Genomic DNA, 16,522 nt, shown 5'->3' with positions numbered 1-16,522 from the left:
TAGTGATATACTGAAGGAGCTTCCTCTGTTTAGTTAACGAAAAAGGAAATTGAAGAGGTGATTTGATCAGTGTATACCTACGTAGGTGGAGAATAGAAATTTGATAATAGAGGATCTTCGATCTTGCAGGGAAAGGTTTAACAAGATCCAATAGCTGGAAGTTGAAACTAGACAAATTCAGACTGAAAAAAACATTTTTAACAGTGAGGGTAATTATCCATTAGAACAGTTTACCAAGGGCTGTGGTGAATTCTCCATCACAAGATTGGATGTTTTTAAAAAGAGAGATGGTCTAATTCAAACAAATTAATACAATGGAGTCCTATGGCCTATGTTGTGCAGAACGTCGGACTAGAGAATCACAATGGTCCCTTGTGATGGGGTGGACTAGGCCCAGAGGCCCCCACTACACCTGTCCCAGGACAGGAGCAGTGAAGCAAAGTCTTCAAAATGTGAGTTCAATCCCTGAGGGGGCCATTTAGGGATCTGGGGCAAAAATTGGACATTGGTCCTGCTTTGAGCAGGGGGTTGGACTAGATGACCTCCTGAGGTCCCTTCCAATCCTGATATTCTATGATTCTAAGTGGCTTAGAAAGACTATTCAGGAGGTTGCAAGGGGCTAGCCAATCAGAAGATTGCAGGCTAGCATAAAAGGAGCTGCAGTGCAGACCAGAGTCAGTTCCTTGCTAGAGCCAGAGTAGTGCAAATGGTGTTCCTGGCTGGTGAAAGGGAACTGCAGCACCATGGGCAGCTCAGTGCTAGGAGGGAATGGAGGAGGGAGGAAGAGGTGCTCCTGGTTGGCTGCAGGAGCTGAAAGGCTGGATGGGAACCAGGGAAGCAAGTAAGGACCTCCTGACTGGCTGCAGGAGCTGCACATGCTAAGATAGATAGTTGCTGGCAGGGACTGGGGGGCAAGTAAGGTGTTCCTGGCTGGCTCCTGGGACTCGACAAACCTAAGGGCCGCTGAGAAGTGGCCTAGGGAAATGTAGTTAGTTAAAAGGGATGTGGCACATGGTGGCTGCTACTTAAAGGGTCCCTGAGTTAGGACCAGGAGTAGTAGGAGGGCCTGCTCCTCTGGGGAGGTAGTTATTCCCTGAGAGAAGGGCTCAGAAAGGGCAAAACCATTGCCTCCAGGGAGGAAGCCCTGAGGGTATGGCCTGATACCAGGGCCAGGACTGTTTAAAGACTTCAGACACACCCGACCAGAAGGGGTGCTTGTGAGGGGTGGGTGCAACCCCGTTACATTCCTTCAGGCTTTATGATCTTTGAATCTAAGCTGGAGAAAGTTGACGTGTGGCGGTGTGAGTACTCCCTACAGTGGATTGCATATATGTTAGAGGAAAATGTTATTGAAGTCTGACCCAAGCCCATCTGAGCCTGGTGCTTTGTACATCATAAGGGATTTCACAGCAATTACGAGCTTCTCCTTTTTAATGGTCCTAGAAGTGCTGCTGCTTGAACGTCAGTGAGATTAGTTGGTGTAGCTTTTGCTAAACCACCTTGCATGCTGGTGATTCCGTCAGGGGATTCTTCCTGCTTACTGTAGAGAACCTTTTCTAATTACACAAAGTTATTTCCTCTGCTTTGCTGGTTAATGTGTTTTGTACTGGTTGAAGGATTTAGGAGATCAGGCTGGATGATGGTTGCTTTCTCATTTGCTAGCCTTACTTTCCATATTCCTATGTTCATAATAATCTTGTTTTACATATTTTGCCATTTTTTTAATGTAATAGTTGTCCTGTTTTTTGCTGTGGAGATTTTAGCATCTTTATATTTTTCTTGCACTATGTTCATGAATGATTTCCTTTCCCCTTCTCCTGCACCCTCCCCCGCCCTCCAAAAAAACCCCCAAAACAAAACACCCACACACTTTTTCTAGGAGCTGAACCTTCTGTACTTTTTCTGGTCTGAGGTGAAGGCATTAATTTTGCCCCAAAGGTTTTCACAGTGGTTACTTGTGTTAGCTCTCCAGTATTACCAAAATGCAAAAAATTTTTTAAATATTTAATAGCAATTGGGCTAAAAGCATGCATCTCCTTAAGAGTAAGTTTCTTGACCTTTGTGACTTAGGATAACATCTTTGGGGCTGCTTGCAGCAGAGGGAGAGACATCTGGAATCAGGAGAAGGTTTGAGAAAAATGAGGGGAGGATTTTCATGCCTATCATTTTCATTGGGTCTCTTTTAGGCATGAGGAGATGATCTGTTGTGGAGCATGCTTGGAGCAGGAACAAAGCAGGTGTTTGTGTGCGTGCTTCAGATGTGCATAGGAATAGTTCTTTCATTACCTCACATGTCTGTCAACACTTGCCTTCTGAGTGCACAGGGCTGAATCTGTCTATGGTAAGAAGTAGTGTTATACCAATAAAATAAAAACCATCAGGACCTTATTAAAGGGGATAAGACAAAATGTCACATTTATTGTGAATACAAAAAGAATCATAGTAGGCAGTCAGTTATAGCTATAACATTTCATTCAGTTTCTCGCACGCACGCGTTCTGCAGTTGCTGTATACTTACCAGTCCTGAATGTAGCTTGAGTTCTAGGCTTGGGTTCGTAGCTTGTGGCGGCTAACTGGCCAGGAAAGCCAGGCACAAGGAAGAGCTGGGTCTCTGTTGGCCATGCACCAATTCCCTTTCATGTTGGCAGCAGAATGTTACCCTTCAAAATCTTCCATCTCACCCATCCTTTTTGTAGGCTTTAATTTGAATCCAGAGTCTATAGGTCTTGCTGTGTCACGCTGCCTCTGGGTTTGGTGTGATGGATCACCCGTCAATTGCAGACATGACTTTCAGCCTAGGACCTGGCTTTGATGTTTCTTCTATTATACTTTTGTTCTTTTCTTTTGAGGGTGGACTCCTCTTACTTTGTCAGGGCTGTTGTCCGCATCTTCAGCCGTTGGGTGTATACACTTCATTTCATCAGGACAGGCTGGGGCTGGAGGTTGATTCCATCATCCACCCATACCTCATTCACATATCTAAACTAGTAAGATTACAGCAGGGTTTTGCAAAAATGAAGGTTGCAACAAGCTTTTACAAAATGAAGTGAGCATTTTAAAATGGAGTTTGGGACAAGTTAAAATGGAGTTTGAGTTACAATATAGACAAGTGTAAGGAATGGCAAACAGTGAGTAGAAGTTACAATGTTGAAACAGGTTTCAGAGTAGCAGCCGTGTTAGTCTGTATCCTCAAAAAGAAAAGGAGGACTTGTGGCACCTTAGAGACTAACAAATTTATTTGAGCATAAGCTTTCGTGAGCTACAGCTCACTTCATCAGATACATTCAGTGGAAAATACAGTATACGTTTCAGCGATTTAAGCAGCAATTGGATTGAAAGTGAAACTCAATTAGTCAGTTATTGGGGTAACCGGTTTTATGAATGAATGTTTCATTTTACAGAACTTTGATTATGAAGTTATATTAATAAAGTGAACAATTAAAAACCATTTCATTGATCAGTTCTACAGTAGGAGCACATTTAAAATGCCCTTTTCAAATGAGTTTAGTGCCCCCAGTTTGGGCAGTGATTGGGTAGAAGTTGCCTGTGAGAATGTGAGGGAATATTTTTTTTTTTCTCCAGGTGTTGGTGATTGTGATGTCTTCAGAAATATTTTCATGCCAATTCTCAAACCTACCTTTGTTCGAATGGGTTAGAAATAATTGCCTTTTCATTCCCCTTCCAATTTAGGAGTTTTACAGCCACCTCTTCTTGATTTGTGTGTGTGTTTGTTTGTTTTAGTGTCTTTCTCTCTCCTGTTGCAGCATGAAGGACTCGCACAAATAACAGGGAAAACTGATTCTACAGGGATGATTTATGTGCAGTTGAACTGAATATACACAAAGTGTTTTCAGATGCACAAAGTGAAAAATATTTTTCCTCTAATCTATGTCAGTTGTAGTCATCATCGATGTTGCTGATAACTATAGTAGGTAAAAAATAAAATAAAAATCAGACAGGTGATTTTTAAGTTGGTGACCTTTTCGAATCTTTTAGAAGTGTATTTAAAACTTTAATATGCTTCTTTAAAAGCTTTGTTTTAGTGATTGTTTAGTTAGTGACCCAAGTAACACAAGTAAGGAAATTCACAGCTAAAACTGGCAGCATAACTAGATAATCCATGCAAAGACCAGTCTCAATGGATCAGTGTAGCCGATTACTGTGCTTTGATTATCGTGTTTGCAATACCTATGCACAATAACTCCGAGATGTCATCCCTGACATCTGCTAACTTTGAATATCTGTGCTTTATATCATATCCTTATGTTTAGTTTTTCAGGTGTTTTAAAGTGAAAACAAAATTACCATCTTCCCCTAACATTATTTTTGGTCTTCCTGCATTTTGATTTGTCTAATAGTTGGATTCTTGTATAGGTTTCAAACTGTAGTTTACATTTAGAACTGTAATTTTGAGTGAGAGCTGTGTATCCTCAACTGGCATCACTGGAAGTTGTTAATGCTCAGAATTTCTCAGATGAAGATGAAACTCTTTGCGTATGTGTGTGATTTTTGTTTGTTTGTTCAACATTCTAGGAAATTCACTTGTCCAGTTAAAGCAAGCAAGCAAACAAAGAAACTAAGTGGTCGTTGGGTGTAACAGTGTACCACCTTCACTTTTCAGGAGTGCTCATTTACACGAATTATAAATTGCTTCAAAAGAATAACCTAGGTGGTCATTCACAAGCCACTTCTTACAGTAACCTTGTCTTATTTAAACCTAAAGCCAACATGAACACTTAATGTTCCATGCACTCCCTCCATAACACATGGAGCTATGAATCTGGGACCAGCAGCTCCATCTTCCCCTCCCAGGCGTAAGATGTGGGCGGAAGCCCTCTAGGATATCTGTAAGGGGTTTGGTCTTTAAAAATGCCACATCATCCTTCAAGGAGAGACAGCAGCAACAGCTGCCAATATCACCAAAGGGTGTGAGTAAACCTCCTTTTTCTTCATGCGTCCAGGACGTTGGGGGCACATAGCTCAAGCAATTCCCTGTTTATAGCCATAGAAGCCCTCAGGGTCATCAGTTCCAGATTCTGTCAGCTGTTTGGGAGATAGACTGTTGGGTGTGGGAAATGGGAATGGGCAACTCCTTAGAAACACCTTCACAGCTGTAGACAGCAGGGATATTAGAGCATTGGCTTCATAACTGATCAGTGGGCTTTCCACTGTCTTGAAGATATTTTGTATTTAAGCTTGAACTTTGTTAAAGAGGAAATATATGGCACAAGGCTAGATTTCATAGTAAGATATTGTAGTGCGTTGGGCATTCTTTCGACTATGTTTATTTTGTCTTTTTTAATAGACTTGGATCTTCTACCTAATGAACAAACATGAGTCATTTGAGGTTTCTTGTAGCTACCTTGAAACCTCATGGCGTTCAATTTTTGGTAAAGCAAGATGTAGCCAGAAAGGTATTTCTGCAGAGCCAACGTTATGTTTCATCGGGAGCCACAGAACCATTCCTGAGTGGAAGTAATTCAAATTATGTAGAGGAAATGTACTACACATGGCTTGAAAACCCTAAAAGTGTGCATAAGGTAAGTCTAAATGTTAACTGAAAATTCTACTGTTAAGATAAAAAGTATAAATATTGATTCCACTCTTTGACTGTTTTGTAAATGGTCTTTTATTAAATGAAACTTATCTTATATATTGATCATTGCAAGATATGAAATTGCAGCAACATAAAAATATAAGAAGCCCAAGTATGGTGAACTGGTTTGAAGAATATGGGATGTCTTGGTTATGAAAATATTAACAGAAGCAGACATCTGATTTTCAGAATTTTTTTGTAGCAATATGATTATTTAATCAGTCTATTGAAGGAAATTAGTTATGATTTACAGAAATTTCAAGCTTCTAATCTTTGTAATAGAGTCACAACATGTTCTCTGCTATACTTAAGTCATATATATGGTGTGGTATTTTACAGCTGCCTAAGGGAGCTGAGTGCTCAGTTCCCCATGCTGGATTTGGAAATTCCAGCCTTAAATGTTTTGTAAAACTACCTTCTTTAAGTTTCTATAGTTTGGAAAATATTTCACTCTGTACATGTTTCTAAATTCCAAACACCTGCTAGCTATTTCTTAATTGTTACCTCTAAACATTGTATTTTTGTTAATGAAAAATATTTTTTTTAGGGCTGTCGATTAATTGCTGTTAACCCACACAGTTAACTCAAAAAATTTAATCCTGATTAATCTCAGTTTTAATCGCACTGTTAAACAATAGAATACCAACTGAAATTTATTAAATATTTTTGGATGTTTTTCTACATCTTCTTCAAATATATTGATTTCAGTTACAACACAGAATACAAAATCTAAAGAGAGCACTGTACACAATTTTTATTTACAAATATTTTCCCTGTAAAAATGGCAAAAGAAATGGTATTTTTCAATTTACCTCATGCAAGTACCGTAGTGCAATCTCTTTATTGTAAAAGTGCAGCTGACTCATGATGATGAAAATGAACATTCATTGGTCTGTGTTGCTTTGGATCGTTATTAAGCAAAACCCGTTGTCGGCTTGGACGCATGTCCTCTGGAATGATGGTTGAAGCATGAAGGGACATATGAATCTTTAGCACATCTGCACTTAAATATCTTGCAACGATGGCTAAAACAGTGCCATGCAAATGCCTGTTCTCGTTTTCAGGTGACATAAATAAGAAGCGTGCAGCATTATGTCCTGCAAATGTAAACAAACTTGTTAGTCTGAGCAACTGGCTGAACAACAAGTCCACTCAATGCTACTTCTAGGCTCTAAAATTTTACATTGTTTTATTTTTGAGTGTAGTTATTTTTTTTGTACACAATTCAACGTTTGTAAGATCAACTTTCATGGTAAAGAGATTGCGCTATAGTACTTGTATTAGGTGAACTGAAAAATATATATATATATTTTTTTACAGTGCAAATATTTGTAATCAACAATAAATATAAAGTGAGCACTTTACACTTTGTATTCTGTGTTGTATTTGAAATCAATATATTTGAAAATGTAGAGAACACCAAAAATAATTAAATAAATGGTATTCTATTACTTAACAGTGCAATTAATTGTGATTAATTTTTAATCGCTTGACAGCTCTAATTTTTTTCTTACTCTATGATGTTTTCTGTCAATTATCAAGACTTGCTTGTTTGTATGGGGATGCTAATTCACTTGCTTTTATGCATTAATTTTTTGCATGGATTGGAATCTTAACTTATTTAGTTACAGAAAATTACTCTCCTGTCTTGCTCTGTAAGTAATAGTTCAAACAAGTGTTTGGTGAAACCCTGCTATTGTGTGTTTGTGTTTAGGCACATTTTTATAAATGTGTCATATTTAGAACTTGGTTTTACTCTGATAAATCATCTAGAAATGAGTCAAATGAGGCTTACAAATTAAAAGGGAGGCCAAAATTAGCAATTATGATTTTTCTTTTGGTTCGTCTGTGTGTGAATTTAGTTCTGGTGAAAGGTGACAGCAGTGGTGACTGAAGCTTCTGTTTCTTCACAGAACAAGTACAGCACAGACTGTGCAAGCTTCCCTGTTTTACCTTACCTCTGAGCTGGATGGCCCATCTCCAGGGCCGAGAGAGGTAGTTCAGTTTCCAGGCCCTTTCTGGCTTTGGTTCCTATGAGGAGACTGCCAGCAAAGTTACCAACAAGTGTTCTATCGGATGGTGGGGTTTATGAATTCAGTGGATATAGTCCTGAGACCACCTTCTTTTTTCACATATGTAATTCAACACTTCTGAGGTGGTGACAATTTTTGGTTATTAATTACATGGGCAGTTTTAAAAGTATTTAAAGGGTTTTAATTTTTTCTCCTCTAGATTGCCAGGGTTTATGGCTGCTGTTAGCATCTCTTTTAAGAAAAGTGCAATTGTTTACTCTTTTTATGCCTGACTGCCCCATGTAGCTATGGAACTTGCTCATCTCTTCTTCTTGTCTTAATTAGGCTGAAAACAAAATTTAATTTAACAAAATTTTTTTTGTGTGTTGGTGTTCAGCTGATCAAAAGGAATATGTACAACATCATTCAATATAGTAAATTGATAATGTGGCTTTTCCCTTTTTGGCCAGTAGTAATTTGGAAGCCATTTTTTTGATTGTGTTAGGGAGTGAAGATTTCTTGGAGTAAATTTTTCAGCAACCAGTCTGTCTCGTCTATCTTAAGATCTGATCCTGTACACACACGAGAGTGACTCACATAAGAAAAGGGCTAACGACTGTTCTCTTAAAGATTTGCAGGGTAAGATCTTTAGACTTTAAGATCATCAAGACGGAGAATATGCCTTACTTTGTTTGCAAAATGATGTGGAATCATACATTTTTATATAATGATTAATACACTTTTTCAAGTGTTTCACAGCATTTTAACATTGCATGTCCTATTGACTTTGATGGATTTTCACGGCTAGAAATCCATGTAAAGTTGAAAATTTTTGTACATGTGGTGTTTAAATTAATATTAACTGTGTCCTCAACACAGGTTAAGTTCTGCACAATGATGTTAAAATAAAAAAGGAAATAAGATTCACCTGTTACAGTACACTGTTGATTACTGATAGTGGAGCTTTAGGAGGATTTTAAAGGTCAATAGGCATCTGTTATACTTGCAAATATTGCCTTTTTTTTTTTTTTTAATTGTGTGTGGCAACACAGTTCAGAAAAATGTGACTTCAGCTAAGCTGCCAGTTTGGGTAGAGGGAAACTACCATGTTATGTGAGAACTTTGGTGGCAGCTTCTCTATTATTGTATTATATTAGTGCTTAGAAGCTGAAACTGAGATTGAGGTCCCATGTACTATGTGCTGTAAAAATGTATAGTAAGGGACAATCCATGCTATGGTGACCTTATTAGGTAAGCGGAAAAGAGACAAAAGGTGGGAGAGAAAAGGGAGGCACGGAAAGATGGGGTGACTTGCCTATGTTTATAGAGCTAGAATTAGAACCCCGGTCTCTGTCCCAGTGCCCTGTCCATTGGACAGTGCTTTGAGAACCACGAGGTCATACTTGCAACCATGGTGGTTTATTAAGAGAAAAACAAAATCAATCAACTTTATTATCTGTTTTTTTTTTTAACACTTTTATTTTGAGAGGTTTTTAAACAGTAAGTACACTTGTATTTGAAATAATTAAGCTATTGAGTAAATGAGAAATGTTTAAGCAGGATGATACATTTTATATATTGACCAACATTCTTTGATGGGCATCTTACCCCTAAACAAATAGTGCTTAGCAGTTAGGGTACAAGCTCTAAAGCAGTCAAAAGAAACAGAGATTGTTATCCTGGTCATTGACAAAACTGCTTGCCTGGAGGTCTGTTGTCTTCGCTTTGCTTCTGGAATTAGCTGAGATCTATTCTTCTGGTAGTAATTGACTCTTTTTAAAGGGCTGCTTTGCAATTTTAAGAACTTGTGGGTATTTCAGTGTCTTGTAGGTAAAAACCATTCTAACAATGCCTCAGATATTGTAATTTGATCTGTTTGTGTCATTTGTGAAGTTGAAAGGGACATGATCAGATTAAAATCATAATTAAAAAAGAAAATATTCTAAATTACTATAAACAACTTGAATGATTAAAATTGAGATTTAGCAAATCTACTTTTTTCTTTTCTCTGGTTATGCTGTGTATTTACTTTTTGCAGTCCCCCTAGTCTGGATAGTGAAAAATGCACTAGTCACTTTTGCTTTTGTTTAATGAATTTAATTTTTAGCTTCTGGCACACAAACTCATTGCTACAGTGTTTGGATTGTAAATATCACAGATCATGTTTAACAGACAAAACATTTCTACTGGATTTTTTTAAATGTCACATAAATGATTTTTTTTTTTGTCTTAAGTTCTGTACTTGGTTTTTTTTTGTTTTTTTTTTTAATCAAATCTAAATTTTGGGCCATTTTTGACTGCAGTGTTGCTTTTTTGAACTACATTCCCCAGGGCCAGCCCCTTAAATTCAAAAAACAGAAAATGGCCTTAATCTTCCTTCCACCCTTCACATTAACTCTGTAACCTGCTATATTATCTCCTCTCTAAAAGAAGATTATAAAGATTCTGCTTCCAGAGTCATGGCAGCTCTTGCCACCCCTTGCCAAACCTAGCATGCAAGATTTATTGAGAACATAGACATACAGGTTATATCATTCCCCTGCTGTCTGTCAGAACTTGCATTTGAAGTCAAATAACTGTAAGGAGTTCTAGTGAACATTGGATATGTTTTTTTAAAAATCTAACAATCTTGTCAGAGCATGGTAACGCTTAATCTATTGCATTACACTTGCTGAGGTAAAGTTTTAGCTGGCTTTCTACCTAGCTTTTATTTGTGTCTAGGCACATATATTTGCGCTTGCACTTTTGTTGGCACAGCACCAGTATGCATGCCATGTAAAGTCTAACACTTTTTCAGTTTTATCTCCTAGACTTACGTGAGTGTTAAAATTTGCAGTTTCAAAACTCATTGTCTTCATTAGGTTTTGCAGGCGTAAATTCAAGCACTTACATATGTGTGCAGGTGTTAGTGTACATGCAGTTATTTACAGCTGCAAAGTGCAGGGACAAGTATGTGGCTCACGTAATCCCGCACGTGCCTAAATTAAAGGCGGCATTTGCAAATTTAGGTTGCATTCCTGCGATTGTGGGAGGCTTTTAGTTTTCTCCCTCTTAACTCAATTCTGGGTGCAAGGGAACTTTAAAAGATTGCTACTGGGTATGTTTAGACCAGCCATTGTGAATGTTTAAAGGGACACAATCAACTTAAAAGTCACTTTTTTGAACATTTTTATTTAGGGTGTTACAAGTAACACTAGTAAGATTTATGTAAATGAAAGATGCTAGTTGAAAAACAAATATTTTTTTCAATGTGTTTTCTTTCTGCACTTGATATTATTTTGCTTGTAGCCAGTTTCACTTTTCCCCCTTGTGTAGTCAATATCCCCCATTGTTTGAGAGTTTTTCACACAACAGCAAGGGGGAAAAAAAAAAGTTCTTCCATTTGTTTAAATGGTGGGAGGGATGCAGGGGAGGGGAGAGGGAGAGAAACCACAGAAGTTTGTGGGGAGACTCTAAGAAGTATAATCGCTAAGATTACATTTAGCTCTCTTGTAAAAATGGACTTGATTTCAAGTCAACGTTGTCACTTTAAAGAGATAAGTGCACAGAAGATGTTTTTCGTATCATTCAGTGAATCCAGATGAATTTACAAATTAATCAGGCCATTAAGGGAGTCAAGGAACTCATCCTAAAGCAAGAAAGATGTAGTAGACTTAAGATGTTAATATTTTATTGATGGAAAGTACTGTGTTACACCAGTTAAGAATTTGAATGTTTCCTTAACCCATTGGGCAGCACTAGAAACTAATATGTCCAGCATAGTTTGCAAAGGCCTGATTTTGCATCAGGCTTATGACAATTATAAAAGCCAGTGAATCTGAGTATTTTGGATACTGTACCAAGGGGTTATTTCCCTTTACTTTGGACTTCCTCTGCTGAGCTGTAGGATGTCTCCTTTTGAATCTGGGAGGTGGTAAGATTTTAAGCTGATTCCGCTCACTTCTTCCTGGAAACTCCTATAAATCTCCATGAATCTCTGCTCCCTACATTACTTTTCTCAGAAGGGTGCTAGAAGGTGTGGCTGCTCGTGTGTGTGTGTAATATATATATTTAAAACCTTCTGTTTGCAATGTAATTATGAATCTGAAACTGACACTCTCATTGTCATCAGTGTTGGCACTTACAGATCTCACTCTGTTATGCAGATTTTTGGAATATTGAAGAGAGAATAAGGATAATTTTTCCAGGGGAGTGGGAAGGGGAAAGTGCGATGGGATTTCTCTTGGAAACTATTTTAAACCCCCATTCCCCTCACCCCAGTTGATCCTTTTCTGAGTTGCTTTTGTACTCCTCTGTGTTCATCTTCCTCCTCCTGAAAGTAGTACAGTATCTAAAACAGCTATGGTCATAAAATAACATGATCTCTAACAATGTGTAGTCATTTCTGCTCATAGAGTGGTGTCAGGGACATAGATCATAGGGAGGGGGCTTGTCAAGGCTCAGTTATTACTATTACAAGATTAATTACAGAACTGCATGGTTTGATATTGAGTACATAATGGTTACCATGTTTTCCTGTATGCCGCCACTATACCGTGAGCGTGTAATTGCTTTCTTATGTTGTATGCTTAGAAATCAGTCTCTATAAAAGAGAGACGACTGCTGTATGAATGTGAAACTAAAAAATAAGTTCAAGGAACCATGTTCTAAGGCTTTATTGTGCTGCCTTTTCATGATAGGACAAAGTACATTTTAGCAGAACATGGAAATAGGCTTTTTAGAATAAAACTACTTTAGATTTTTCTGGAGTGATGCTAGAATATAAAATAGCTAGTAACCTACCTTTATGTATGTTGATATCTACTGCTTTACAGTAAGTAATAACAAAACACTGTCATTGAATCATTTGAGTTGTGTTTATATTTGTTTGAGAGTAAAAGCACATATTTATTTAATAATTTGCTGCTTTGTTGTGTCCAATATTTTTGTTGAAATACAGGACACAACAAAACTTATTAAAGGTTTAATTCCTTTTTATATAGCTGCATTTAATGTAATCATTCTGCTGATAGTCTGTTCTTCCTACTACTATAACTTAAATAACCAGATCTGTGGTGATACTTTTATCTTAAAGAATTTTACTTTTTCAATTTGGAAAGGCTGTGGAACTAGGTGGATCTCAATCCATTCAGTTGCATGATAAGCTTCATTGGTAGAGACAAAATCTGATGCACAAGAGCTCCAGAAGACTTCATTGTGATGTCTTTCAAGATTGATACCATACAATTTTCTGAAGTTCTTGATGGATGTGTGTCTCGGAAAAACTAATTTTCTTTAGCTAAATGGTGTGTTTTTCTCCTCCCCTCTGATGAAATGTCAAACCTGCTCAGCAAATCAATACAGTCAAGAACATCAATAGCAAAAGTGAACTTATACCCCCTGGCCCCATGTGCCTCATCTGCTTGTATCTTCAGATGTAACCATTCTGAAGCTATTTCTGAAGTCTTTTGTCATATTGAATTTGCATAGCGGGAACGGGGTCTGTGGTTATAAACCTTAAAAACAGTTAACTTGTTAATAATTTCTGAATAGACTTTCCCACCAACAGCCTCAAAGACCATTTGTCTAGAGCCGTATTATTCCATTGCTTGTTGGTCTGCCCTGTATTATGCTGTTTTTATATCTAAATGTAAAACCTTGTGAGAGACGTAACTTTTACTGTTATGTCTCTCACAAGGTTTTACATTTAGATATAAAAACAATGTATTACATCTGTACCTTCCATGACTGTAACTTAGAATTTATGAATATCAAATGTCAAATATGCTGTGAAAATTAGAAACCTGAACTAATAAGCTGTTTGAAACGTCTTAATTTTAATGATCATTCAGAAAGGACACTAATAAATGCTGTATTAAGCTACCTTATTCTCACTACCTGAAACTTAGAGTTAGTTCAGTGTACTCTAATGTGTGAATCTTTAATGTTCCTTTCTGTGTAACTATATGGAAGTGCTCTTTCAGGAAACCTTTCTTAATACAAGTGTGATCACGGAGTACTTTGGATGAGCAGTCCAGTTTACCAGCTCAACTCCAGTCATCTAGAATCTACTATATACCCTGAAGATCTTGTTTCAGTATCCTGCTGAAACTGTCTTGGATAAAGAGATTGTCTTGTGTCTGATTTGAAGCAATGAATTTGTGATAATGCTTTGCTTATGTTGCTAATTTTGTTTTTAAAAAAAGTTCAACCCTCCCCAAATAGCTGTCTGGATTTTGTTGTTTGAATTGTTTGGGTAGGGTTTAGTTAGAAGGGGATTAATCAAATGGGAATGGATGCTAACTAATCAATGGGATTTGAAGTTAAGCATGTACATAAGTGTTTGCAGGATCAGGGCCTAGATCTTGAAGATTGATGTGGAATCATTTAGTAGAGAATTTAGATTTCAGATGGTTAGTATCCCATGAATTATAGAAATACCACATCAGAGTAGAAGGTTATCACTCCAGAGACGTGCACTTCTGAGACCCAGGCTGTAGGCCTTCTCAGATTTTCTACGCTAGAATCAGAATAACTTTCTTAAGATATTAGTAAAATGTGGACTTAGTACTACACTGGAATAGTCTTACAGTTTTGGTCTGTCTAGTACCTGTTCTAGGATACAGTGGAGGCCCAGCATTCAAGGATTAAATGAAGATGTTCAACCTATCTACTTGTGCCCACACCTAATTGATGGGGAGGACCAGGACCTCTTTTTCAGTGACTTCAGAATAGTTTTTATGAGAGTTGAAAGGATTTCCACCTCTTGGGTTCAAATATTCCCTTATGCAGGAAAAATGTGGGGTGGGGGAGGAGGGGAGATGACAAGCAACTGAATTCCTACTAAAATATTTCTCCACCCCGCAAAATGAGGTATGTATCTAGCTGTCAGGGGCATTGCGTGGGAGGCTGTGTTGTAGAGGAGGAGCTTCTACATAACCAGCAGCATCAATGAGCATCAGATCGGAAAACCTGTAATGTACTAAATATAAATCCTGAATAAATAGATGGTGATAGTCTGCTTGGCACCATTTTTGAAGGTATAGGTGTTTGACAATGTGCCCCTAGGTACAAGTACCCTGCTGGGCAGAACTCCTATGGATAGTGACATCTGGTTGAAAGACTAGCTCATTTCCTCTGGTTTCTCTGAATCCTGTGCATTTCAGAAAGGAAATTTTAATAATGAATTAAAACCCCAAAACTACTGAGTTAGTTGACAAAATATGACTCTATAAGAAGTCTGAATTTCCCTAGATAAATGGGATGGCTAAAGGGTGAGGACGTTTGCAGCTCATCAATAGTGTACCTGACCGCGCTCTTGAGTCTACAAACTGAATTCCTCTCGTGAATGAATAAGCTTCTAAAAGTAGTGGGTTATTGCTACTAGCTTAAAATTAGCATGAATGCCAAATAACTTCAGGAAAAAATCATATTTGGGGGGAAGAAAGGTATCCATCCTGTTTTTGCTTAGACAAAGTGATGCATTTAAAACCTATCCAGTGGCTGGAGACGGAACAAAGCATTCTAAGGAATTAGAGAAGTGTTATTTTGCTTCATCAAGTTTAATGGGTGTGGATGGGGGAGGGAATAGCGGAGCCCCCTCTGTTGGGCTATCAAGTTGCTCTGATTTATGCCAGTTCAGGGCCATGTGTATACAGTGCAGAACTTTCAGTCACTCAGGCTCCCTGGAACAATACAGCGGAGCAACTACATAATAGAGAACACAATCCTGCTAGTTGTTTGCAAATAGCTTTAAAATTAATGTAAATAAGAATAAAGAACATCAGAGACTCTAGAGCCTACAGGCTGTTAAAACACCCAATCTAAACCACATATAACATTTTGTGTCCGCTCCAGCCACTGAAATAATACCTGGCCCTGGGATTTCAGTGTTTCACAAATATTGAATATCACTAAACCCCAGGGAGGTGGGAAGCAATATTGCCACTTTACAGATGGGCATGCTCAGGCACCGACTGCTTGTATGGGTTACCCAAATTTGTCTCAGACCCAAGAATGGAACCCTTCTGACACATGGGCCCAGGCCTCCATACATAGGGAGGAAACTTGGTTACTGTCATGCGTGTGCTTGCACCATTGGAGCTCCCCTTTTTCTCCAAGGGTACCATGAGAAGAGAATAGCTGTAACTTGCATTTGGAGCCTCTTGGAGCACTGTGGGCTGAGGCTAGCTTGAGATATGCTGATTCAGTGCATCCTGGGTGCCCTGTCCTGTCCTCTTTCCTGTCAGCATGACCCACTTTAAGGATCGTACTCCCTGGGCCCCACTGGGCAGACTTTCTACCTCTGGTTACTGCACCCTTGGTTACAATGGACAATCAAATCCATTAGCTGTAAAAGAATTTAGAAAACATGTCTCCAAAGTAGTCAATATTGTTCTGACTTTCTGTAGCGCATGTGTTTGGACTCCGGTTCCACTAGGGAAAAATGAAGTCTTGCTAACGTTTCAGGGTTTTTCTTTAAATAAAGATTAACAGTTGGCCTAGTGAGACTGCATTGCAATTAAATTCCATATCATGGCATTTACCTTCTACTGAATCTGAAAATACCATCTATTGGAAAACAATCACAATTGTCCTTTTTGGTTTCCAGTAATGTTTGTTACATAGTCTTCCTATTTCAACAGTGAGGACAAGTTGTGTGGTAGTTCTGTATCTGACAAAGGGTTTAAAATGTGATGGCTGGTGTGATATTTTGCTGTAAGGGTTCAGTGCAGATGGGTTTTTTCGATGATGGTTTTTATTTTTTTAAACAGTGAGGTTCTAATATCCAGGACATCAGATTAGGTATTTGTTTAATTAGATCCATTTCTGTTTTAAAATTTTTAAAATAGAATCTCCCCAGTTTGGCTAGCTCAAGGGGGAAAGGGGGAAGTATTAACAATTTTTTCCAATCCAATGATGGAAATCAGAGGTG

General features: G+C 38.1%; 1 protein-coding gene across 2 annotated transcripts in view; it reads left to right on the top strand.

Annotated features, from left to right (window-relative positions):
- The first annotated feature begins 5,333 nt into the window (after positions 1-5,333).
- OGDHL (oxoglutarate dehydrogenase L) overlaps positions 5,334-16,522 on the top strand; it is a 97,932-nt gene continuing 86,743 nt past the window's right edge. For both annotated transcript variants that reach the window (XM_077821478.1, XM_077821479.1), the window contains exon 1: positions 5,334-5,540. In XM_077821478.1, the coding sequence (XP_077677604.1) occupies positions 5,334-5,540 (207 nt within the window). The remainder of the gene's footprint in view (positions 5,541-16,522) is intronic.

Source organism: Eretmochelys imbricata, chromosome 7 (genome assembly GCF_965152235.1).
Source record: "Eretmochelys imbricata isolate rEreImb1 chromosome 7, rEreImb1.hap1, whole genome shotgun sequence".
NCBI classification, from domain to species: Eukaryota; Metazoa; Chordata; order Testudines; family Cheloniidae; genus Eretmochelys; species Eretmochelys imbricata.
This window is presented reverse-complemented; position numbering and strand designations above follow the sequence as displayed.